At 37.6% G+C, this 26,498-nt stretch overlaps 3 protein-coding genes across 4 annotated transcripts; 1 reads left to right on the top strand and 2 right to left on the bottom strand.

Annotated features, from left to right (window-relative positions):
- Nucleotides 1–3,009: 3,009 nt before the first annotated feature.
- LOC5506373 (pre-rRNA-processing protein ESF2) lies at nucleotides 3,010–6,667 on the bottom strand. 2 transcript variants are annotated; one of them, XM_048722557.1, is made up of 6 exons: nucleotides 6,497–6,667; nucleotides 6,295–6,426; nucleotides 6,127–6,216; nucleotides 4,192–4,334; nucleotides 3,707–3,854; nucleotides 3,010–3,296 (listed from the first exon to the last, which is right to left on the bottom strand). In XM_048722557.1, exons 1-6 carry the CDS (start codon nucleotides 6,648–6,650, stop codon nucleotides 3,262–3,264), a joined length of 702 nt encoding a protein of 233 aa, XP_048578514.1. In that variant the 5' UTR covers nucleotides 6,651–6,667; the 3' UTR covers nucleotides 3,010–3,261. The 2 variants fall into 2 exon arrangements, with proteins under 2 accessions (XP_048578514.1, XP_001627090.2); XM_001627040.3 differs by having other exon boundaries at nucleotides 3,723–3,854.
- An 88-nt stretch (nucleotides 6,668–6,755) lies between these two features.
- LOC5506376 (glutamate-rich WD repeat-containing protein 1) lies at nucleotides 6,756–17,324 on the top strand. The gene is made up of 14 exons (XM_001627030.3): nucleotides 6,756–6,894; nucleotides 8,611–8,733; nucleotides 9,227–9,303; nucleotides 9,855–9,932; nucleotides 10,009–10,077; nucleotides 10,199–10,310; nucleotides 10,879–10,970; nucleotides 11,305–11,463; nucleotides 11,799–11,842; nucleotides 12,615–12,753; nucleotides 14,814–14,938; nucleotides 15,225–15,299; nucleotides 15,814–16,015; nucleotides 16,566–17,324. The coding sequence occupies exons 1-14, from the start codon at nucleotides 6,882–6,884 to the stop codon at nucleotides 16,668–16,670; spliced, it is 1,413 nt and encodes a 470-aa protein (XP_001627080.3). The 5' UTR covers nucleotides 6,756–6,881; the 3' UTR covers nucleotides 16,671–17,324.
- LOC5506367 (ras-related protein Rab-21) lies at nucleotides 17,325–26,156 on the bottom strand. The gene is made up of 8 exons (XM_001627041.3): nucleotides 25,867–26,156; nucleotides 24,423–24,482; nucleotides 23,853–23,908; nucleotides 22,253–22,304; nucleotides 21,351–21,414; nucleotides 18,984–19,038; nucleotides 18,602–18,690; nucleotides 17,325–17,983 (listed from the first exon to the last, which is right to left on the bottom strand). The coding sequence occupies exons 1-8, from the start codon at nucleotides 25,993–25,995 to the stop codon at nucleotides 17,838–17,840; spliced, it is 651 nt and encodes a 216-aa protein (XP_001627091.1). The 5' UTR covers nucleotides 25,996–26,156; the 3' UTR covers nucleotides 17,325–17,837.
- Nucleotides 26,157–26,498: the final 342 nt, after the last annotated feature.

The raw sequence follows: 26,498 nt of genomic DNA, 5'->3' as shown, positions 1-26,498 counted from the left end.
TCGAGACCCCTAAAATTTTGAACAAAAGCGAAACAAAAAAAAAAAAAAACGAGACTCCCGAGAGTCCGAGACTTCCGTAAAAAACGCCGAGATTCGGGGCGGGATTGAGGGTCTCTAGTATTTGTTTTCTAAGGGATTTAGCGTTTTAAGCAATTCGGAGGAAGCTATAGCTCGAGTTGCCCTGTCATCGCCTTGTTTAGTGCTCTATAAATTAGGAATTTATACCTTTGAGTTGTCTCTAACAAGAGCGGTTGCAAAATAGACAGAGCTGAGGCTTATGAAAGTAAAAGCATGAATTGTTGGGCTTTTATAGAAGGCTTCTTTTATATGAGTATTTCTTTTGTTCTTTTAATTTTTTTTTGGAATAGGTGGTTGTATCAGATGAAAGCATCGATCTAGCAAATTAAAAGTGCACAAAGACTTGAAAGCACGGCGTCATGTGTTAATAGACCGCAGTATAATGTGGCTTTTGAGTACCTCCCTAATGTACACAGAGTATGTGTCCATTGCATTCAATCTTTCCGCCTTTTGCACAAGCAAGAATTTTATTTGAAGCGAAAATAAGAGCCATCTTGATTTACGTCTATGCTAGGTGCCATTTTGTCATCCCAGTAAAAAATACTGCGTGGATTTCTCATCGGCTGATTTCGGGTAAATGTTGCCAGATACTTTACAGGTGGCTACCTTGATGTCTCTTCTAATGATTTGTCTTCAGAAATAGGTTGAGGGCCTTTTTCGATGATAAATGCGTGGCTGACCAGGGCTCTTTGGTTATCGAGGAAAGGAAAATATACAAAAAGTACTTGAATAGGGATGTACGGAAACCGCAAAATCTCACAGAAAAAACGCACAGAAACCGCAGGAAAAACCCACAGAAACTGCAAAACAAGTCAATAACCGTAAAGAACGCAGTCTAGAGAAAATGCAATAACGAGGAATAAAAAACGATAAACCGCGCCAGATTTTAGGCAAAACCGCATCACCACAACCTTACGCCCCCCTCCTAAAGGGACATACTGTGGGCTCTATTTTCAGCCGTTGCTAGGCCTCATTGGCCCCAGTAATGCTGATAGAGGTACACGTGGGCTCGCAGAAACAAGCTGGAAATCGAACCCAGATGGGACAGGACTACGGGTAACGGAGGATGTTTAACGGGTCTAGTTGGGCGAGCTTTCATATAAGAGTCTTGGGGTTCGGATGTTTCAGTATTTCTGGTGTACAAAAAAAAATTTGCCTATGTCTGCAATCACTAGCGTATATTCTAACAAACGGGCTTTTACCTTTAAAAGCTTTCAAGTCTTTGACGCTAATAAACATCAGTCCATTTCTTTACCTTACAATATTCAACCGACAAGACAAATTAACACCTGGTCTTTGCACTAGAGAGCACCATCCTTATATAACACACCTGGAAGTTACCCTCAACACAACTCACACTTCTCGGTAAGACGCAAAGCAAATACAACCATGGGTTTATAAGCCCAAAGTCTGGTATTCTTTCTATTAATCATTGTGCTACTGGCATCTGCGATATCAACGCATGAAGGTATGGTCAGTTCTTATTTATTTAGCTTTATTGGGCCTTTACTTTATGAACACATTTTTTTCTTTCAACTTAGACAACAAATACAAAAAGCTATGTAGACCTGAAGTGGCAGTTACCAATAAACAACTATACATGCATTACAATTAGATATTAAGCTAAAATTCTAGCGGGATTCGGTGCCAGAAGGAAAGCAGCATTTCGAAATTGACCGGAAGATGTCATCAAAACGGCATTCTCGGCCCGCTATAAAAACACCGGGTAACATAGCCTGCGTTTACCCGGTGTTTTTATAGCGAAAAATCAGCCTCGAGCGAGTCGTGGCCGTATTTTCGGGTAACACGACAAGGACTTCAGGGAAGATCTGTGTACGGTCAGCTCTGTACATTGGACTTTCCTGTCTTATAAACCTCCGCATTCCCCTATTTGTATACCAGCAGGCGAGACGTCACGTGACTCGGGCGCTTCTCTACTTGAGCGTGTCTCACGCAACAGACGGGAAACATCGCGTGACTGAAACGCATTGGAAACTACGAAAGACAGGTCGCAAATACCCCACGTAAGTCAACAAGTACCCTATGTTAGTCAACAAGGATACACCCCACAAGAATTCAAGTATACACCCAACATTAGTCAACAAGTACCCAACCCACTAAGGCAACAAGTACCCCATGTAAGTCAACAAGTACCACATGTAAGTCGACAAGTACCCCATGTAAGTCAACAAGTACCCCATGTAAGTCAACAAGTACCCCATGTAAGTCAACAAGAACCCCCTGTAAGTCAACAAGTATCCCATGTAAGTCAACAAGTATCCCATGTAAGTCAACAAGTACCCCATGTAAGTCAACAAGTACCCCAAGTCAACAAGTACCCCATGTAAGTCAACAAGTATCCCCTGTAAGTCAACAAGTATCCCATGTAAGTCAACAAGTATCCCATGTAAGTCAACAAGTACCCCATGTAAGTCAACAAGTACCCCATGTAAGTCAACAAGTATCCCATGTAAGTCAACGAGTATCCCCTGTAAGTCAACGAGTACCCCATGTAAGTCAACAAGTACCCCATGTAAGTCAACAAGTACCCCATGTAAGTCAACAAGTATCCCATGTACGTCAACAAGTACCCCATGTAAGTCAACAAGTACCCCATGTAAGACAACAAGTACCCCATGTAAATCAACAAGTATCCCATGTAAGACAACAAGTAACCCATGTAAGTCAACAAGTACCCCATGTAAGTCAACAAGTAACCCCTGTAAGTCAACAAGCACCCCATGCAAGTCAACGAGTACCCCATGTAAGTCGACAAGTACGTCCACCTCATGAAAGACAACTATTACCCAACCTAAGTCTTTAATGACTAGCGGGCACATTTGAATTGAAACTGGACTTTAACAGTCACTGTCATTTTCACACTAAAATGTTTGGCATTTGGAACAATAAACCAATGATACTTCTTTGCCATCTTGTTATTAATATTTTTCTTTATTTCCTATAGGAAGTACTGGTGCTTTACAAACAGATGCAGATGTTGATATAGTAGCAATATTTACAGCAAGACCAATCTGCCTGTATCTAAAAACGTATTCTATATAGTAGGACATTACATGTATTTCTCTATCATAAAAAAGTCAGCTTTAGGAAAAGTCCACAAACATATAATGAAAACATATTTACAAAATTGCTATCATTTGTTCTATATCTACTGTATGATATTCAGAACATCACCTTTTTGTACCTGCTGTGAAAATCTGAAAAAGAAAAAAAAAACAATGCAAAATGCTTGTAAAATTGCTTGATGCCTTCCAAAACTGTTTTTTTTAATGGCAAATTAGCTACAACAGACAAGCAAAACCATTGGTCATGTATACAAATTTAACTCAGAAGAAAAAAAAGAGCAAAAGTGGGTCCAGAACTATGTCATGCGTCAACAATGGCTTATCAACGTGATACATACATTAGCCGGTACAGTACACAATAACACAACCCAAAAGAGGCTCGGAAGTAAAAAAATTCCCAAAGTTCATTGTTCATTTTTTGCCTGGAACTTTTCAGTACTTTTCATTGGTTGACAGTCTACAGCAATGGCTTTTATACAGTAACCGCAAAATCACTTTTATCACCAAAATCCAGTTGACACTCGGAAATGAAAAGCACTTACAATAGGTATAACACACCTTGCTGAGTAAATCTTTGCTTAGCTTTTCCGGGTGTGATTTCTTTATCTTCTTGGCTGCTGGCTCAGCTGACCTCTCTTCTTGATCAATGACTGGGTGTTGCTTGAATGCTCGCAAGCTCTTGTCTGGGATCTGTGAATAAAGACAATGTTTTTAAACAATCAAAAGTAAAATAGGGTTCCATTTTTGTACCTGTTTAGTACATACATAAGCCCAAAAGCTTTCAAGCAAGCTATGCAATAATTGGAAAAGAAACACCTCTAACTCAACCAGTTCTCAAAAAGATGATTTTATGTTGCTTGTTAATTTTTTATATCCAATTGAGCTGATAGGTTATATAGCAAAAATTAGAATAAGAAAAAATCCAGAATAGCATTCATCAAAATCACACTAAAGGTTCTGTATCTCTTTGTTCAGTTTAATTTTTTCTCCTTCTCTCTTCCCCAGATCAAGATCTGCTTAACAGTACCTTATCCTTGTTCTTCCTCTTTCTGTCCTCCATGGCCTGGAAGGCTTTGCTCTTCTCAACACTCTCTAGGTAAAAGTTTGCATCTTTTTTGGCTTGAGATATTTCAGTCCTCATTCTTTGTTCTCTTGCTGCTTTTTCGAATGCTGGAAAATTAATTAAAGTAGACCAATCATAACACAATTTACGTTCACTGTCACTTAATACCAAGCCACACAAAGCGTCTATGTTCACCAGCTAACTCAAGCAAGTAACTGAGATATTTCAATCAAGTACTGTACTGTATTTGTTACTCAAGTATCAGAGTTTACTTGTGAAGGTTTTTTTTTTACATTTTCAAATGTAAAATAACAAATGAGTGTAGCTGATCAATATCGATTATTATTAATTTAGACGTCAACATGTAAACAACCAAACAAACAAATCGGTCTATAATACAGTGCTACGGAAATATAAACTGCTTCAGATCAGAAAGCTACTTTGTCATATCGTGAACAGTAAGAAATAAAAAACTGATTAGTATGTGTCTGCCTACTGAAGCCACACTTCAGATTTGTATAGCCTCAAGTCACCATGTTTTTCACCCCTCTCAATGAAACGCTCAAAATACAACAAAAGGGAGAGAGATCAGCAAACACAGCTCAAGACACAAATAGATACCTTTATTCTGAACCTCCAGGTTCATTTCATGGCCTCAAAACACAATGTCCACTCCTTGAAGGCTTGTAAAACAACGAAGATGCCTTTACGGATTGAAAAGCATTCTGGGAGATCCAGGGAAAAAATTCACGAGGGAAGGCCCAGTCAACACTCCTCTCCCCAAAGTCAGATGGTTTTTTATAAGTCTTTTCACCCCGAAGCCAAACAAATCAATTCCAGGTCATACAGACCCAGAATAGCAGTGTAAACAATTTTGGAATCAATTTGGTTTCAGAAAAGACAGCATTTAGGAGAGCTGTGGTGATTCATTAGAAAATTATTTTCTCATCCAGGCAAAGCCAAAAAAAAAAAAAATCATCATGAATCCACCTTTGCTTGCAAATATCCATAAGCAAAGCACTCAATTATGCCCCAATAGACTTCATGATGTCCTGAGACACTCTCCCAATATGCTCATAGCTGTATTTTTGATGAAAAATACAAGCAACCATCAACTTGTGCTGGCTTCAGCACAACGACGAGGGATTAAAAGTGGGGACCGCAAAGCACTGTTGGAAAGCTTGGATACTGCTGACTAGGTGCAGCTGTGTTTGACTTTGACGGGCTGTATAAAACTCAGAATAGGGGGGAGGTATCTGTTTTCAGTCTGTTTTTTTGTAAATTCAGCTAAAAAATAGCCAGGAGTCAATGGGTTAATACCAAACAACAAAACCATGTAAAAGTTGATGTTCTCAACGTGAACTTCGAAAACACTTCGTCAGAGGAACGTATTACTGTGTATTGAATTCATCATCATCCGGCAAAAAGGTACATTCAATCTTTTAATGAGCAAAACTTGCGTGGATTTTTGTGGGTGGAACCCACAGAGGTGAGCGGAGAAACTGAGTGGACTCTACGCCAAATCCACCCAGAATCCATGCCAAATCCATGTGTGGAATGTTAAAAAACATTCAGTCCCATACTGTAGTAATGATCTTGCCGGGCATCATCTGCATACTTTGTTTGTTATTTTTTGTCATGTTATCAACTTTTTTTTTTACTTCTAAATTTTTATTTATTTCTATTTGTGTTTTATTGCCTATCGCCTTGGCGCATGCACACAACTGTTGCCCCTTATTTCTGTATTAGCTCGATCGATTGAAAGGATTGAAAGTTAACAGATTTAAAACGTCTGTTATGGTACCATTACTAATCATTCATATAGCCACACACTGCATAATTTTTAATCTGATATTGTACCGTGCAAAACTGCAGACAGAAACGACGTTTGGTACTCACCTATTTTCTCACTGAGGTGCCCCCATAAAAACTTAGGAAGATATTTGACATTCCATATATCATCGTGGTAATAACTTTTCTTTTTCCCACCTGGAAATCAGTAAAAGAAACAAGTGTTGTCTAACAAATTTCGAGTGTTGTCGCCAACAATTTTGCATATTTGCCTACCTATTTGTGTATTATTTAGGGATCGAGCCACAAGCTTCGCGATTCTCTTATCTTTGAACTCAACCCATCCTTCTGTGAAAGCCTTCTTGCCACTTCCGCCGAATTTCTTCCTTTTCTTTCGAACGGAAGGATCTACAACACGATATAACAGAAGTCAAACAAGCCACGAATAAAGTCGCTGTGTAAAGGTTACATTTCTAACCTTCTGGCTGGAGAAAAAGCCTTCCGACTTCACCAAACTGTGAGAAAGTGTGTCTTATTTTAGCGGGCTTCATGAATGGCGGCAGCCTGCTAAGATATACGATTCCTGGCTTCGTTTTTTGATCCACGTTGTCTTCATCAACTGTAGCCGCCATCTTGGATTACATCTAATGAGATGACCTGGGGACTAGTTCTTTTACACGTCTTATTTTATATTTATTCTTTATCAGGAAGGTAAAATAGGCACTCTTTCCCTACACCCCATAAGCATCTTTTTGCGAAGAATTAATCTATTCCTGTCTATACCCCTTTTTTAGATTTCAGAAATATTTATTTTGTTTTGAATTGCGCAATGTGGTCAGCGGCCACCAGTTTGCACGTGCAAGATGGCGGATTACGGTGAGTGTTGAGAATGTCGACATTTATCGTGTAATTTCTGTGCATTTTTTGTGGGAATTCGCTCTACCTTATCAGGAAAAATCCCTATAAGATTAGTTCTCTAATCCTCTGAGCTTTGATAGCTCAGAAAGTTTGCACTGTTTCTCACCCAAAAAGGAACAAGCTGTTACTACAACAGCGAAAAAGGCAGCAGTTTAGATTAACTTTAGTTAAGATTATACTGTATATAATTTATAAGAAGTTCACCTCGTATTGTAACTTGATATTCATTTTCTATACTAGAAATATATAGATACAAGAGATAATTTTTAAAATTAGCACGCTTTTAAGCATTGGAGAAACAAAATATGTCCTTTATTTTGATCAAGGCCAGGCTGTAATGAATGGTAACTTTGCCGTCTATAACTCTCTGTAGTTTTATATATATATGCAGAGCAATCCATGTCAGCTTATGATAAGTTTTGAAATCTAAGATCAAGTAAAAATAAACAAATGTTTCCTGTGCGGATTTCTACAAAAATAATTGAGCGGGCAGCTTTTTATTTTATATCTTTATGTCAACGATATAAAATAAAAAGCTGCCCGTGATTATAAGGTGTATTAACACTCTTCCCAAGAGATAGCAGGAGTTTTGCACGATTCTGAGGTGAAATATTAAATGTTTATGAAAAAAAAACTCACAAGTCATATTATTATTGAAACTAAAGTTTTTAGTTCTTCTGCAATGTTTTCAAAATTAGTTGCACAAGTTATTTGTTCTATAGGGTTTTAGTAGAAAATAACCAGGGGCGTAGCCAGGGGGGTGGCCCAGGCGGCCCGGACCTCCCCTTCTAGCAGCCATTATTTGAAATACAGGAAAAAATGCCTTCATCGGGCCTTTTGGGCCCCCTCCTTTTAAAAAACCCTGGCTATGCCGCTGATAACAAATAAAGAAATTTTGAAGCAGCCCCCCAAAAAAGATGCAGACAGGGACAGGAACCATTTTTTTTTATTTTTAATTGGCCTGAGGCACCAATTCTGGCTGTGATGAATGGTAGCTTGCCCTCTAATAACTTTCTGCAGTAATGATTAGAAATCGTTACCCAGATTTCTGAGCCTGAACCTTTCCCATTCAAAGACAAATTAACTTGGAAATAGAAAAATAAAGGCCTGGCTAAACATTCAAATATGTTTTTCAAACATTTCGTTTGAAGCTAATGTTTGTATGTTTAGCCACCCACAAAACATGGCACTCAATTGGCTTCCACAACACATATAGATGTTTGAACAAGATCAAAACATTTCAACAAACATTAGTGTTAAATTTACATGTTTTATTGTTTAGCCACTTATCACACAAATTATTGTGGGCGCTTTTATCCGATCACAGCCCGAAAATATTGTGGGCGATTTTATCCGATCACAGCTTGAAATTGCCGTAGCCCTCATTTTTTATTAAAGTGTTTTTGTGTTAAGCCACCTCCCAAAGCATGCTTTTAATGTTTGACAAACATGTTTGAATGTTTAGCCAGAACTTACACTGTAAGTGTAAGTGACCCTTACAGTGGGTCATTATGGATTGTGCAAAAAGCCTGTTTAAATACCAGTATCCAGCCCTCATAATTTCATCAAGATTACCCCTATTTCACCCCAAAGCAATTTTAATTCTAAAAGTCTACAGTAAGGATACCCTAAAATGTGTAAGAGAGGTATTTCAAATTTTGTAATTCCAACTAGTAATTGATGAGGAGATGGCCTTGTATGGCAATGATGAAGAAAAAGATGTAACACATGGTGGGGAAGGCCAGGCTGTGGCTGATGACTCAGCTGACCAAAATGCTGAAGGCTCAGCCAATCAAGGTGAGAGCCACTCTTTGCTTGCTCATTCATATTGTGTAAGCTTGTTTGGTAACCTTGCCAAATTGACTTAAAGTCTCCCCCCAGCATTTCCTGGGACATTGGCTGGAGTTCCCATTTCTCACCTCAGAATTTACCTCACCCAATCCAGGTTTTTCAGCCTGCTCCAAAAGATTTAGAGGAGCAGTTCATTATAAGTTTGAAGGTGTTTTGGATGCTGAAGGTTTCTTTTTCTTTGTCAGTAACAAAACAAATATACATAATGTATTTTCTGTCTGGATGGAAATGGTCAAACCTTCAGAGAAGGCAGCTTATTAAGCCGGCAGGTTTCGAGAAGGCTGTCGTTAGCATTAGATTGATTGGTGTTGTAAGGCTATTGACTTAAGATAACTAAGGGATTTTCTAAGGCATGCAGAATCTGGTTTCATATCACTGTCTCCCCCTTCCAAACTTGTCTTGCAAATACTTACTATTTGTGCTGCCTTGATTTCTATAGGTAAAAAGAAAAAGAAGAAGAAGAAGAAAAAGAATAAAGAAGAGGAAGCAAACCAGCAACCAAAGGACCATAAAGAGGTTTGTTTAAAGATTATAAAAAATATTGTGCTGTTTTAGTTATACAGTATTTAGAATAATCAATGTCAAGACAAGTGTAATTAGGCAAGGCCGAAGGCCAGTACTGATTCCCTTGATAAGACATTGATTCAGTACTTCTGGCTGTGATGAATGGTAACTTGCCCTCTAAGAACTCTCTGTACAGTAGTAATGATTAGAGATCGTTACCCAAGATTTTGAGCCAGGTGATGGACATGGTTTCCAACTCAGTTTAAAAAAGGGTTGGTGTTGTATATCTATAAGACGAGCTTCATTTGTGTTTCTTTGCACTCCGTTTTTTTTTGCCAGGTAATGGGGATATGGGTTGTAGGGTGTGCAACTTATTTTGATGAAGGGTTGAAGTGATGTATCGATAAGACGAGCATAATACATCATGCATGTTTGTTTGCATTCATGTTTTTCTGCTAGGTGATGGGATAGGGATAATAGGGTATCCAACTTATTTTGATAAAGGGTTGATGCTGTGTATCTATAAGAATAGCTTCGTTCAGTACGTGTTTGTTTGCTCTCAGGTTTTTCTGCCAGGTGATGCGATGGAGCAAGATGAGGAGCTAACATATGACAGCACTGCCTACCACATGTACCATGCAGTCAGTACTAAAAATTATTTTGACAGCCCTTTTGTATCTCCATTTTCTAATGGGTCTGCTGATTTGTTCTCCCTAGGCTCAGACTGGAGCACCTTGCCTCAGTTTTGATGTTATTCCAGACAACTTAGGAGAAGCGCGCACTGAGGTACACTGTAGTGTGCATGCATTTGTTTCTGCACTCTCGTAATCCAGCATTCCAGCTGCAAGAAAGTTGATTACTGTTGCTTTTCAAATTTATTTGATTTTTTTTTTGTATTTTTGTACAGTACCCCATGACAGCATATATCGTTGCTGGCACTCAGTCAGAGAGGAGCCGTGCTAACCACATTATCGTCATGAAGATGTCGGAGCTTCACCGCACCCATGACGAGGAAAAAGGTAAGAGACTAGCAGGTGAAGAGTGCCACAGGCCCATGTCTAGGGGAGGGGCACCCTGGGGTGTCAAGGTTCCCCCACATTCCTCGTTGAAAATATGTAAGTATTTCTTTTTTCAATAATATAATGCTAATGAATGTGCACCCATCTCCACAAATCCTGTGTAGAGGGCTGTATCCGCTGCTATTTTGTAAAGTGTGAGAAAGCATCCAATTCCATCAAAACTTTGTTTTTAAATGATTAATTTCTCTTTTCCAATGTTTTTTTGAGAACTACTGAAAGGTGTGGCTCACCTGTGGGCTAAACAGCAATTTTTAATAAGAATGAAATTAATCAAGATAAATTGCAGAATTCAGAATCAAGCAAGGTTATTTTTGTCAATAATCTTTGGTTAGTAAGATATATCTGCAAAAAATGTCAACCCCCCGTCAAAATAATATATACTGATAGAATACTTTCTGGCTTGTATTGCTCGCTTTTTCTTCTCTTGCCCCCTCTCCCCCTGTCCCCCACCCTTGAGCAGCTACGCAGGCTATATGTATTCGAGAGACTTTTGTTTCCCCAAACTCAGATTCTGATGAAGAAGAAGATGATTATATAGATGAGGACCCAGAACTAGAAACAGTTATGCTCAAGCACAATGGGGGAGTCAATAGAATTAGGGTGTGTTCATGTTGATTTGTGCAACCACCATACATATTGCTAAGTGTATTGTATTGGTTTTGTATTTGGCTGACAATGCAATGCACATTACAGTAAGCAGTTTAATACAGTAATTAATAATTCCTTCTGTCTCCCTATTGAATTTTGGGTAATAAAGGTTAAAATCTAATAAGGATGCAAGAAAGGTATCCAAATGATACAAATTTCACAGAAATAGTTCAGTGCACATAAACACAACAAGATCCTCCTACGATTCTTGCATGTCTATCAGACAACTTTGTCAGTTACACCTGTTGATTTTTTATTTATATTTCAATGCTAATGTTTTCCACAGCATGGTCATATCCCTAATCGTCACATTGTTGCATCATGGTCTGAAAGAGGTAGCGTCCACATATGGGATGTTGAGGCACAAATCATTGCATCAGATAATCCTGGGTCCTCTAGCCAGCCAAGGGAGTCCAGTCCCCTCTTCACATTTTCTGGCCATGCAGTAAGTTAGAGAGAACAACCTTGTACCTTAGGCATGCTCATCTCCTTGGCCACCAAAAAGTTGGTCATTTGATAAATGGAAGTGACTCACAAAGATACTCAATACAACAAATTTGGGAAATTTGTTTTCTGAGGAATTTCAAAAAATCAAAAATCAAAAATCTGATTGTTACAGGAGTCACAATAATACCTACATATTAAAATACATTGTGTCTGTATGTCGATTCTGATTGGCTAAGACAGATTGTTTGATTTAAGTAATAGATGAATGTTTTTCTTTCCTTGCCCATGCCCTTTTGTTGCCTTTCCATGATTATATTTCTGCTTTGATCTCAGAGTGAAGGATTTGCAATGGATTGGTCCAGGAACACACATGGAAGGTACAAAGGGGAAGGCTTACATATTTTAACTTTGACAGAATTGACACAGGATTTCTATCCTCTATTGTTGTGGTTTCATGACAAACGATTTTGTGAGATTATCATTACACAGGTCAGCTCCTCTAATAAGTTAATGAGCTGATTAGGGACACTTGACAGCTATTGTTATCTCGTTACTATGCCCCAAACTCATCGGCATTAAATTCCTTTTTTTTTTTTAATCTAATCAAACACACAACCAACCCTTGTTACATGCCTCTACAACTACTACCCTTCGAGTTGATAACACAGGATGATGCTGCATACACTGCGCTCCTCAAAAGATAGAGGATTACACCTGGCCCAGCTTAATTTCAAATAGTCAATGTTCTCTTTAGTGTTGCTGGCCCTTGGCTATGGAATATTTCTCTCAGGAATCAAAAAGCTTTTACAGTATCACACTCGTTTTCAGTCACACATGCACTCTGTGCTTTTTGTTAACAAGTCACAACTGTATTTTGGTAGATGTCAATCATAACTTTTGATTTTTTTCCAATTCTGCATCTGTCACAGCTTTAGAGCGATCACAAACAAAATGACATCAAAGAGGATCGCCTTCTTAGCTACTGTCATTGAGAAAATAGATTTAACTGTTGAAATCTACACCGCCTTCACACTTCAACTATTTGTACTAAATTCACTTAAATAGTACTAAATTCTACAAAATAGTACTAAATATTATTTAGTGTTTCACACTTTTATTGCAAGCACTCTATATCTTATGTCTCCTTAGGTTATTAACGGGCGACTGCAAGCATAATGTTCACCTGTGGAACCCACAGGAGGGCGGGTCTTGGCATGTGGACCAAAGACCTTTCAATGCACACACAGACTCTGTGGAGGACGTGCAATGGAGCCCAAATGAGAACAACGTACGTACAACTTGCCATAACACCTATTTCAAAAAAGGTTATCAGCGCGAAACAGTAAATGACGATTAGCAAATTGCAGTTCCATGACTGATATAAAGCATGGGTCACATTCACTTTCTTCCAAATGGTGGAGAATATGGTAAACCTTACATTATTCTTTTAGGTCATGGATGTTTGGCTCTGACATTTCTGGACTTTATTCAATACATTTTTTTACGAACTATTAGTACCCATAAGCACCTTCGGTCTTAGAACTGCCATTTACAATTTGCCATTCCCCATTTGCAGTGACAACCTTCTTGTGAAATAGGTTACTGTATATCGGTGGATCACAGGTGGCTTAGTGTGTTAGGATGTCAGCACATAGGACCTCTCACCTCTGCTGAAACATGTTTGATTCCCGGTCAAGACATGGATAGTATCTTTTTGTTTCTTGTCCTTGAGTTTGACTTGTTGAACGTATGTGGCCTTGCCGCAATCTTGAGTTCCTTAGTTTCATCATGCGTATTTTAAATATGCTTAAGGGATTTATTGGCGGAAAATGCTTAGAACATGCTGGTATGTCCAAGTTTGGTTACAATTACACTTGGTCGGCACCTTTCCAAATAATTACATAACTGCAAAAATATCTGTCATTTTATGATTTGCCTTTGAGCGATGGCATTTTTGCGATTGCCCAAAATATCCCAAATGATGTAGGACAGGCAAACTCCAAAGGTTTTGAGACCAAACTGGGACAATGTGGCACTATTGTAGAAGGTGACTTCTGGGTTTCAGAGATGGGAAATTGCGGATATTTAAGCTAGAATAAATCCCGACAAATATCTGCACAAATTAACATTTTTGAAAGCCCATTGCACCTGACCAATAAGTCTAGCCAACATTTTCAAATCAGGTTTTTGCTTACAGGTAAGCCTAGCCAGCATTTGCCTATCAGGTTTTTGCTTAGATAAGTCGAGCCAAAATTTGCCAATCAGGTTTTTTTTTTAGATAAGCCTAGCCAACATTTGCCAATGAGGTTTTTTTTTTCTTAGATAAGTCTAGCCAACATTTTCCAATCAGGTTTCCGCTTAGATAAGTCTAGCCGAAATTTGCCAATCAGGTTTTTTCTTAGATAAGCCTAGCCAGCATTTGCCAATCAGGTTTGTTTTCTTAGATAAGTCTAGCCAAAATTTGCCAATCAGCTTTTCGCTTAGATAAGTCTAGCCAATATTTGCCAATCAGGTTTTTGCTTCGATAAGTCTAGCCGAAATTTGCCAATCAGGTTTTTTCTTAGATAAGCCTAGCCAACATTTGCCAATCAGGTTTTTTTCCTTAGATAAGTCTAGCCAAAATTTGCCAATCAGCTTTTCGCTTAGATAAACCTACCCAATATTTGCCAATCAGGTTTTTTCTTAGATAAACCTACCCAATATTTGCCAAGCAGGTTTTTTCTTAGATAAACCTACCCAATATTTGCCAATCAGGTTTTTTCTTAGATAAACCTACCCAATATTTGCCAACCAGGTTGTTGCTTAGATAAGTCTAGCCAATATTTGCCAATCAGGTTTTTGCTTAGATAAGCCTAGCCAACATTTGACAATCAGGTTTTCGCTTAGATAAGCTTAGCCAACATTTGCCAATGAGGTTTTTGATTATGCCTAGTGCACACTAGTGACATAACGACATAACAACATAGGCGCGTGCACTCTGTTTAGCCCGACATAACGACATGGACATAACGACAAAAAAACATGTTTTTTCTCTTATGTCGCTATGTCAATGTCATTATGTCGGGCCTATGTCAAAATGTCGAACCATTCACACTTGAACATACGAATAAGAGTGCGCGCGCCCATGTCGTTATCTCGTTATGTAACTAGTGTGCACCAAGCATTACAGATAAGCCTAGCCAACATTTGCCAATCAAGTTTTTGCTTAACTAGCCAACATTTTCGAATCCATGGGGAAATTTATCTCCCGCCATATATTTTATTGTTCCACCCTCCTTCTTGAGAAATCCAAGATCCGAGCCTGCTAGGATTCATTGTTAAACGGAAATTGATTGTCCTGTGGTCTAGGTTTTTGCGTCATGTTCAGTCGACAAGACTATCCGCATTTGGGATGCTCGAGCTATGCCCTCTAAAGCCTGTATGATCTCGACCAATGCACATGACGCCGACGTGAATGTTATATCATGGAACAGGTAGGTCTCCATGCTTTTTTACGCATGGTAAACGTGAAATAACTGGTAAAAGTTTATGAAACGACATTGATCCATGAGAATGGCATATGTAAATTCGGTAAAAGTATCGGTATCATACAACGTCATTAAGAATAGCATAATTGGTAAAGCGTTTATGATGCAAAACTTCTGACCATTATATAAGTTGGAAAGGTGTATAATGCAACATTGGTCGTCATGTCATAAATACGGTGTCAGTGACATTTAAGCCTGCGTTACTGTTTTATTCGCTTATTTTGTTGACTAGAAATGAGCCATTTATTGTATCGGGCGGAGATGATGGCATTTTGAAGGTGTGGGACTTGAGACAGCTTCAGAAACAGTAAGTGGAATAGTTTTTATTTTGTCTTAGCAGCCCCATAATGCAGTAGGTGACTTTTCGTTGCACAAGTTCTGATACATTCTTTAGGGCTGTAGAGAGAAGATGTTTTATTTTTCCTCAGGACATATGATTTTTCACAAACAGTAGACCTGGAACAAACGTAGAACTTTTCATGTACTGTTCCAAATGCAAATGAACACATAACAATCCAATTGGTTAATTTGCATGCCTTTACATTTGGAACGGCACATGGAAAAAAGGCGTCTAAACTGTCGTCACACCAGCCTCGAATTAGAGCTCAGTGGCGGATACAGGGATTGGGTTGGTATCCAATTCCCACTTTAAGTGGAAAAAAGGAGCTAAATGATATTTTTATTTGGTATTTGTTTAGTATAAAATACTTAAGAAATACAAGTAGCATCAAACTTATGTTCGGAACCTGTTTTGCACCCCTCTTCATAAAATCCCGCATCCGCTCCTGGAGTTATCATGTTTCAAAAATTTTTTTGGACAGAGGTCAACCAGTGGCGTTGTTCAAGCATAGTACCGGTCCCATAACCTCGGTAGAATGGCACCCGACAGATGGGTCTGTCTTCGCTGCATCGTCAGCAGATAATCAAATAACCTTATGGGACCTGGCCGTCGAGAGGGACGAGGCTGCTGAAGGGCCTGGGCGCCACCTTGACGTGCCGCCACAACTGCTGTTTATACACATGGTAAGACAGTTGACAGCATCCAACACTTCCACAACAATAACAACAACAACAACACCTTGACGTGCCGCCACAACTCCAGGTTTATATACATGGTAAGAGAGTTGACAACATCCAACACTTCTTCGACAAGAACGCCTTGATGTATTAGAAAGATATAACACACCACCACTACGCGTAAACAACAACATCTTGACGTACCGCCACAACTTCTGCTATTTCTATAAATGGTAAAAAAGCTACAATATCACCATTACAACAACAACACCTTGATGTGTCGCTTCAACTGGTATTTATACACATGGTTAGAAAGGTGGCAACATCCAACAACAACAACAAAAACAACAACAACAACTTAATATCTTGATGTGCTGCGTAAACTGTTTTTTATACACATGGTAAGAAAGGTGATAACACCACCATCACCACCACCACAACAACAACGACAGCACATTGTTATGCCACCAAAACTGCTAGATGATGAGAGAGACGAAGCCCTTACCACTCAGCTATCCTGCCAATTTCGCTGATGGAGATGTTTGTATTTCCACAGGGTCAGAAGGACATCAAGGAGCTTCACTGGCATCCTCAACTGCCGGGAGTTCTTATCAGCACCGCGGAGAGTGGCTTCAATATCTTCAAAACCATTAGCGTCTAAAGTTACGTCTCACTAAGACAGAGGCTTCAGTATCCTCAAAACCGTCAGTGTATGAAGTCATATGGCTTACCAAGAGAGCGGCCTCGATATCTTTAAAGAGACAGCGGCATCAATATGCCCAAAGCATCAGCGCCTAATTCACACGGCTTACCAAGAGAACGACTTCGATATCTTCCAAACGATCATTATATGAAATGATATAGCTTACCAAGAGAGCGGCTTCGATATTCTAAGGCACATAGCTAACCATAGAGAAGCGATATCTCTTAAAACATCAGCGTCTGAAGTCACACGGCTCACCAAGAGAATGGCTTTAACAGCTTTAAAATTATCAGCTCACACGGCTGACATCTGACAAAGAACATTTAACAAGTGCCCAACAATAGTGATAGGCAGGAAAAAAAAGGAACAGCGCCAGTAAAGATAAAACAACACGTGTGGTTGCTTCACTTGCAATTAGCACAGCAAGGGATTGGGGATTGGACCACAAAGCACTGTTGGAAAGCTTGGATACGGCTGACTAGGTGCAGCCGTGTTTGACTTTCGAAATTCGACTAAAAAATAGCCAGGGTTAAAAAAACTTCAATCATGGGTGATTATTTGGAAGGTTCTGTGCAAATACTTTTTTTTTGAAAATAAACAGTAACAAAGGAGTTTCTGGCCAACATTCTTTAATATATTCAGTTTGTTTTTTTATAGCATGTTCTTTATTTCAGAGAAAAAGGTGAAAACAGAAACAAAATATGGACCAAGTAATACAACAAACTTTTCCTGAGAATGTGTTTTGCATAGTACTAAGTGATGCTGCCTAGACCATCTTCTTTTCTATCTACAGTTCTAAATCTAATTTTATTTTCCACTGGCCCTTTTCCCCATCGTCACCTTGGAAAATTAGTCTCCTTTGGTTACCTGGATGCATTTCTTAGCTTTCATTTTGTCACTGATGCACAATTGTCAAAGGTTCATGAGCTAATTATCTCATTCATTATCTCTAATAAACCTTACAACAAGGGACTCATTTGAAAAAGCCTATGCTAGACTTTGTGTGGCAGACCAATATTGGGCTAATATAGGCAGGTCTTATGGGACCTGTATATAGCCAATATGGAGCTTATATAATGCCCATTATATTTTGTTACAAAACTGCGATTAGTTCTCATTTTTCGTCTAAGAGCTCCCGCCACAACACCCTCCACTTTTTTGTTTTGACGGCTGCTCGTCAACGATTACTACATTTTTTCTTCTGGATGTTCCTCTTTCAAGAGAATTGGTGTTGGTTTTCGTGGTGGCTTTTTCTTGTTGGTCTACCATTCCTATAAAATACAAAGAATGTTATACATTAAGTAACAGCAAAATCCCTGCTTTCCCCAGCCCTTGCATGCCATTAAGTATAGAGAAATTCCTCTTTGCCCTTTTTAAGGGAACTTGCACAGTTGAAGAGTGATTTTTGTGTTAATTTTGAAGGCTCGAAAAAGGACAAAACCATGCATATACAATATGGTGGTTTGAACATCTTGCATCAAGCGGATGGAAGTGGTTGAAGAAGGTACTTTTAGATGATGAAATTGCATCCTTTATGTAAGCTGTACATTTACTCAAATCTTAAAAACGCATAATGTGAACCAACAAAATCCTTCGCATGGTATCAATCTCAAATGAAATGGGTCTCTACTGTTTTTATTGCACAGAGCACAATTAACCCCATAAAAGTCGCTCACTGTCATAAAACACTTTCACTTATAAGAAAAACATAGTTTAATGAACACCTGAAATTTAACTTTGCTCCTGACATATTACTTTACATGCTACTAAGCACAGAATAACAAAAGATGTGAACTCTCAAACCTGATTTACATTAACAATAGGAGCAGTCTTTAAGCTAACCTGGATGGATAATTCCTGAGATTTGATATTTGTTACACATAACTTACTTTTTGTTAATTCGAAGAACATTTCCTCTATCCCTTTATTCAGTTTTGCTGATGTGTGGAAGTGCTTGGCACCAACAGTTTTAGCATAACTGAAAAAAATAGACATGAAACTAAAACAGAAAGTAACAATCATATAATAATCCAATTGAGTATTTCATCGGCTTTTTTCTAAGCCTGAAGGGGTGTGGCCATGCCCTCCCCACGCCCCTACTACAGCCAGGGATTGTTTGGCTGGACAAGCAGACATCTCGAAGTTGTCCCAGAATCCCTCTCCCCAAAGCTTCAAAACATCTCTGGTACATTTAAATGCAGGGACCCATTAATTTTATAATTATATAATTTTATAATTTTCAAACAATCCAAGCAACATTACAGCACTTACGCCTCAGCATCAGAAGCTTCAACGTGTCTGTCTTTCTCTAAATCAATTTTGTTACCTTAGAAAAAGAAAGAGATCAGGAAAATAACAAGTTATTATGGTCACAATAAATCAAGCAATAATAGCCCATGCTTGAAAAAATGTGCCAATGCTTAAAAAAGCATCAAGTCGAGAATCTCTTCAAACTAATCAGAATAATAAGTAGCCATATGAGCATGCTGGCCAAAATTTCATTCGTCATATACCTTTATTTAAAAAAATGCTGTCAATGCAAACGGCGAATGGCAAATGCCAAATGGTAGTTCTTCTACCGAAAGAAGCTTCTGGGTTTTAATTATTCATACAAATAAAGGTGATACTTAAAGTTTAGTGATACCAAAGCCATACATTGATGGCCTTTAATTGATGGTTGTTTGCTTTTTTCACATTTTCCTTTATTCAGCAGAAATATAATGAGACTCATGGTCTTAGAATTGCCATTTGCCATTCGCACCTGACAACATTATTTGAAATAGTTGTACATGTGCACAGCTAATTCAATACTCTTCCAATTATTCCTTCAAAACAGCACAAACCCGTATAGCATGGAATTAATCATATAATGTTTAGACTAAAGATTCTGTAATCATCTCTGTGTGATTCCAGTAACGCAGCTAAGACTAGAGATTTGTTTGACAAGCATGAGAACAGAGTCAAAGAGGCACAAAACTTTTGCATTTATTCCTTTAATACTAAACACACCCTACTGTATTATTTCAAGGCACTGTGCATAATTATTCCAAGACACTATGAATAATTATTCCAAGACACTATGCATAATTGTTCTAAGGCACTGTGCATAATTATTCCAAGGCACTGTGCATGATTATTCAAAGACACTGTGCATAACTATTCCAATGCACAGTGCATGATTATTCCAATGCACTGTGCATAATAATTCCAATGCATTGTGCATAATAATTCCAAGACACTGTGCATAATTATTCCAAGGCACTGTGCATGATTATTCCAAGACACTGTGCATAATTATTCCAATGCACTGTGCATAATTATTCCAAGACACTGTGCATAATTATTCCAAGGCACTGTGCATAATTATTCCAAGGCACTGTGCATAACTATTCCAAGACACTGTGCATAATTATTCCAAGGCACTGTGCATGATTATTCCAAGACACTGTGCATAACTATTCCAATGCATTGTGCACAATTATTCCAAGGCACTGTGCATAATTATTCCAAGGCACTGTGCATGATTATTCCAATGCACTGTGCATGATTATTCCAAGACACTGTGCATAACTATTCCAATGCACTGTGCATAATTATTCCAAGACACTGTGCATAATTATTCCAAGACACTGTGCATAATTATTCCAAGGCACTGTGCATAATTATTCCAAGGCACTGTGCATGATTATTCCAATGCATTGTGCACAATTATTCCAATACACTGTGCATGATAATTTCAATGTACTTTGCATAATTATTCCAAGACACTGTGCATAATTATTCCAAGGCACTGTGCATGATTATTCCAAGACACTGTGCATAATTATTCCAAGGCACTGTGCATAATTATTCCAAGGCACTGTGCATAATTATTCCAAGGCACTGTGCATAATTATTTCAAGGCACTGTGCATGATTATTCCAAGGCACTGTGCATGATTATTCCAAGACACTGTGCATAATTATTCCAATGCACTGTGCATAATAATTCCAATGTACTGTGCATAATTATTCCAAGACACTGTGCATAATTATTCCAAGGCACTGTACATGATTATTCCAAGACACTGTGCACAATTATTCCAAGGCACTGTGCATAATTATTCCAAGGCACTGTGCATGATTATTCCAATGCATTGTGCACAATTATTCCAATACACTGTGCATGATAATTTCAATGTACTGTGCATAATTATTCCAAGACACTGTGCATAATTATTCCAAGGCACTGTGCATGATTATTCCAAGACACTGTGCATAATTATTCCAAGGCACTGTGCATAATTATTCCAATGCATTGTGCATAATTATTCCAAGGCACTGTGCATAATTATTCCAAGGCACTGTGCATGATTATTCTAAGGCACTGTGCATGATTATTCCAAGACACTGTGCATAATTATTCCAATGCACTGTGCATAATTATTGCAATGTGCTGTGCATAATTATTCCAAGACACTGTGCATAATTATTCCAAGGCACTGTGCATGATTATTCCAAGACACTGTTTATAATTATTCTAATGCACTGTGCATAATTATTCCAATGTACTGTGCATAATTATTCCAATGTACTGTGCATAATTATTCCAAGGCACTGTGCATGATTATTCTAAGGCAGGGCGTCATTGAAACCTTACCTGCTATACACAGGCAGATATCATCCCCTAGCATTTTCTTCAACTCCCTCACCCAATTTTTAACCTGCAATAAAAATAACATATTAACCAATTGACTTAAGTGTACCTCAGCTTAAAAGAATCTTAAGGATTGCTCTGTTTATCATCATTAGCCTGCTTACAGTCATCAACCTTGTCTTTTTTGCTATGTTTATGTGTTTTGATGTTTTTCGCTAAGGGTGGAGTCATCGCTACCATCTTGTTTTATTCTGCCCACATGCAAGCTTCTCCCCAGCTTGCATGCAGTGAGAACAAAACAAGAAACTTTACAATCATAAATCTTCCCATAAATTACTATTTTTATAGCATATGGAGAGAACAACTTCTTCTGCTTTTATGCTATCTTGATTTGATTTGCATATACCAGTTAGGAGTCAAATAAATGAATGAGATAAGAAAAAAGGTCCACTATGTATTAATGTGCATCATGTATTAATTGAATGAAATCATCAACATTGAGGTACCATGAGAGTTCATAAGTGGCAGAAAATAAGGGGGAGATTGGGGTCAAAAATATATAAATATTTTTTAGGAAAAGGTATCATGACACTGTTTTATGTTATAGCATTAAGAAATGCTATAGTATCCTCGTCCAAAGATTGTGTGTCTGAATATTTGCTTTTTTAATTCAAATTTTAAGGCCTTTATAACCAGGTATTTTAACCTTAAAGTTTCATGCTCCATTGTATAACAAACAAACAAAGTTAACAATATACAAGCGACTGTAAACAAACTTTGATCGGCCAAAGCCTCCCTTTCGCATCTGGAAAACGGTCAATTTTGTTTGAAGCCTCAGAGACTCATTCTAACTTCATTCAATCATCAATCAATAATTGATCATAGCTTAATATTGAGTATCTTACCTTAAGAAATGAATCTTCATCAGTAATATCATAAACAAGTATTGCACCATTACTATATATATATAAAAAAGAAATATGAATTCCTTAAAGGGTAGAGGGAGAATAGAACTGGTTAGCAAGTGATATTATCTATAGGCTTTCATTTACACTTTATACTGTACTCACTGAACTATTAACCTTTAACACTAAAATCCCAGTAAAATAGGGAAAGGACAGCCTCTTTCGTATACATTTCATTTTACTATTCATTATACTAGTCTATAAAAAGGTTCGGCTTGAATTCCCCTAGAAAGTAGCTTGTAAAACAGTCCATGAATTGATATTTAAAAAAGGCTTTTATTAGAGTTTCAATATTTCATATATTTTGCTGAAAAGTTTAAAATTTGTCTGCATTCAACCATAAGTGTAACCGTCACGATTGGTTTGTCATGGGCAAATCTTTAAAATTTACATAAAATGTTATATCAGGGCTTCTGGAATTACGTGGAAAAAAACTCAAAATTGCGCTGGTTTCTTGGCTAAATTACGCGGAAAATCAATCATTACGCGCTAAATTACGCTGGATTTTGCAATACATTTTTCTTTAAAAATCAAAATTTTGCGGGATTCTTTACTGAATTACGTGCTAAATTACATGGAAAATCAACTGTTATGCCCAAACAACATTTTGTACCGAAGGAAAGCACAAAATAACTTGAAAAGGTTAATTTTTTGCGTGAAAATATCTTAGGCGAGTTTTCATTGGCTCCTAGCCACCAGCCAATTAAAAAAAGGATTTTATTATTAGTCCTAGGCCTTCGCGGTTTAGCAAAGAACGCCTAGTCATTTTATTTGTTTTCGGAAATTCAGTTCGAAATATTGCACTCTTACGAAGAATATCTCTCTTTTTTCACGAGAAATAAGGTAACAACCCTAAAAGAACACATCAGCAGTGCAATTAAATGTTTTGTCTTTCAAAATTTAGCCAAATTACGCGGGATTATGCTGAAATCTGTGGACTACGTGGAAAAAGCCAAATTACGCACTTGTCCAGAAGCCCTGTTATATGTATAGATTTGGAAATAAAAGTAAAAAATAAAAATAAAAAAGGAGATTAAATAAGTAACCTTTCTGTCTCTGTAGTATATTGGTTAATTTTTTGCGTGAAAATATCTTAGGTGAGTTTTCATTGGCTCCTAGCCACCAGCCAATTAAAAAAAGGATTTTATTATTAGTCCTAGGCCTTCGCGGTTTAGCAAAGAACGCCTAGTCATTTTATTTGTTTTCGGAAATTCAGTTCGAAATATTGCACTCTTACGAAGAATATCTCTCTTTTTTCACGAGAAATAGAGGTAACAACCCTAAAAGAACACATCAGCAGTGCAATTAAATGTTTTGTCTTTCAAAATTTAGCCAAATTACGCGGGATTATGCTGAAATCTGTGGACTACGTGGAAAAAGCCAAATTACGCACTTGTCCAGAAGCCCTGTTATATGTATAGATTTGGAAATAAAAGTAAAAAATAAAAATAAAAAAGGAGATTAAATAAGTAACCTTTCTGTCTCTGTAGTATATTGGCTCCTTAACATTAAATACAATCAAGTAGATTAAGTAACTTACCTATCCCTGTAGTATATTGGCCCTAGAGCATGGAATCTCTCTTGCCCTGCTGTATCCTGTAGTAAAGAAAGAAGAATTTTACTTTTCTTGATTGATATTGCAGGGCCGTAGCAGGGGGTGGAGCACTGGGGGCAAGTGCCCCTCCAATATTTTCAAAAATTATAAGGAAATGACCAGTAGGGGCGTGGCTGACCCCTCCCCCCATTGTACAGTCTGTATCGTGCCCCCCCAATAATTCGAGGCCTGCTATGGCTATGAATTGTAATGAAAAACTGTAAAAAACATATGCCATAAAAGGGAAGTATAGAACTAAAGGAAGAACAGGAAATATTATTATTATTATTATTATTAGATTTCAAGAAAAACACAAACAATATTTTGTACTTCAAAAATCAACTTTACCAATGTCTGTTTCAATTATCTCATTGATATTTCTTTTTTTTTTTTCATCAATATTTCTTCACATGTACAAGCTGGTCATTTTGTTTTTCTTTCTCACATTTTTATGTTTATTTAATTGTCTCTGTTACCATTGTTCTTTAAAAAAATAACAATAAACAATTTACTCACCCAAATAGCAAGATTGACTCGTTGTCCGTTGATATTTAGTCTTTTGTTCAGAAATGATGCCTTTGATGGATAAAACAAAATAAAATAAAAACTTCAGCTTAAGGGAATAAACACTAAAGTAGGCTCTAAGTTATAGCGTATCAGTAGCAAAAAGTGTTGGATTTGAAAGCCAAAAAATGGTGAATGGCCAGACAATTATTTTGGCTTTAAAAAGTGACTTATTCTTTGCTAGTTGACTTAAACAATCATTCCTCTTGCCCTCATGGCCACCTTCAAGCTAATGGCTATTGACTCGAAATCCATTCAAGCTTGAGAAAAAAATTGATAAATAGATTGAGGTCACAAGGCTAGGCTTGACTATCAAATACACCGATCTTTCTAGATGTAGTCTTAAGGCTATGCATCAAATGTTACCCACCCAGATAAGAATACCACACCCTCCCCCTCACTTTTGGACATGAAGCGTACATGTGTAGCCATTTTAAATGTTTGGGTCCATTTTAAAAGACCATACTGTACCTGATTTATTAAAAAAAACCTCCCATCTCTTTCACTTTTGACATGAGCACGCATAGCCACTTTAAACATTTGCTTTGTTTTCAAAAGACAAAGATGTATATAAAGACCACCCCTCCATTTCACTTTTTGACAATAGCATGCTTTTAACATTTGCTTTGTTTTAAAAAACCAATATGTATATATAAAGACCACACCTCCCCTTCTCTTTTTGATGTGGGCATTAGTTCATGCACAGCCACTTTAGTTGTTTGATTTGTTTTAAAAGACCAGAACCAAGATAGGGTGAGTATTTTCACATTTGCTTTGTTTTTAAAAGACCAACACCATGACAAAAAGGCCAGCCCATAAAGATTTTTGTGAGAATTTTTATGCATACTTTGTATTCACAAGCATTGTCTCTCTTTTTTTCCCATTTCCTGTTTTCCACCCAATTTCACAAGATTTCTGTCCAAGTTGAGTTGACAGCTTTGCCACCCCTTCTCTTTAGATATGGGATCTTGTATGGATTTCCATTGTGCTTTCTTGCCAGGGTATTCAATAGTTACTCCAAAGGTATTATTGACTTATACAACCTCAACGCTGTTACACAACTCTATGTATCCTGGTTTGCAAACTTTTCATGAAAGTGATAATAAAGTTCCGGTGTAAAAATAAAGTTATCGTATCCATTGAATTCGTTGTTATCTCGACATAAACAACCTAAATAAGACCTTATTATATTATACGTTAACTTTAATACAACTTAAGAACTCAATGGAAGAGTAATTTAAAAAAAAATGTAGAATACAAGGAGATGTGTTTTTATTACTGCAGTACCCGTAACAATTATATTACGAAATCGCAACATATTAAACACCCCGAATACATAACCTCTCAAAAAGTGAGTGTATTAGCGGTATATTTATACTAACAATTGCAGGCGTACCTGTAATGTCGTAAGATGCTTGTCGTTAAATTTATCCTGAACATATCTCAGCATAAGCGATGTTTTTCCAACACATCCTTCCCCTAGCAATACAACTTTAAACTGATTTTGCCGACTCGCCGCTGCCATTATCGATAGAACATAAAATACTCGAAAATTCTACTTTGTTTCCTCGTTTAGACGATAAAATATAGAGAATGTAGCTCCGTGATCCAATGATTAGGTTGCAAGACTGGAAGCCATCTTGAATTTACTGATGTTGAAATCCTCGTGACGGGTGACGTCATGGTATATTCCCGGAATAGATTACGAGTGCAGCTCGAATATATTGCGATGCTGCTCCGAATACTATGTTCGAGAGTTCTATGTACTCGTGTACAAAAATATTTTAACTTTCATAGTTTTGCATAGCTCTAGGGTATATAGCTTTGGATATGTGTTGAAATCAGGGGCTCATAAAGTAGGGGCAATCATCTGTATTATGTAAGTGTCACGGCGTTTCCGAGGATCAGGCTATTTTGTATCCATCATCCGTCGGTTTTGTTTGTTTACCAAAAGAATCGCAAGCTAGAATTGAAAGTCGTAGGTAGGGTTGGATTCATATAAAAGAATAGAGCAACAAAAGTCAAGGT

Source organism: Nematostella vectensis, chromosome 15 (genome assembly GCF_932526225.1).
Source record: "Nematostella vectensis chromosome 15, jaNemVect1.1, whole genome shotgun sequence".
Taxonomy (NCBI): Eukaryota; Metazoa; Cnidaria; class Anthozoa; order Actiniaria; family Edwardsiidae; genus Nematostella; species Nematostella vectensis.
This window is presented reverse-complemented; position numbering and strand designations above follow the sequence as displayed.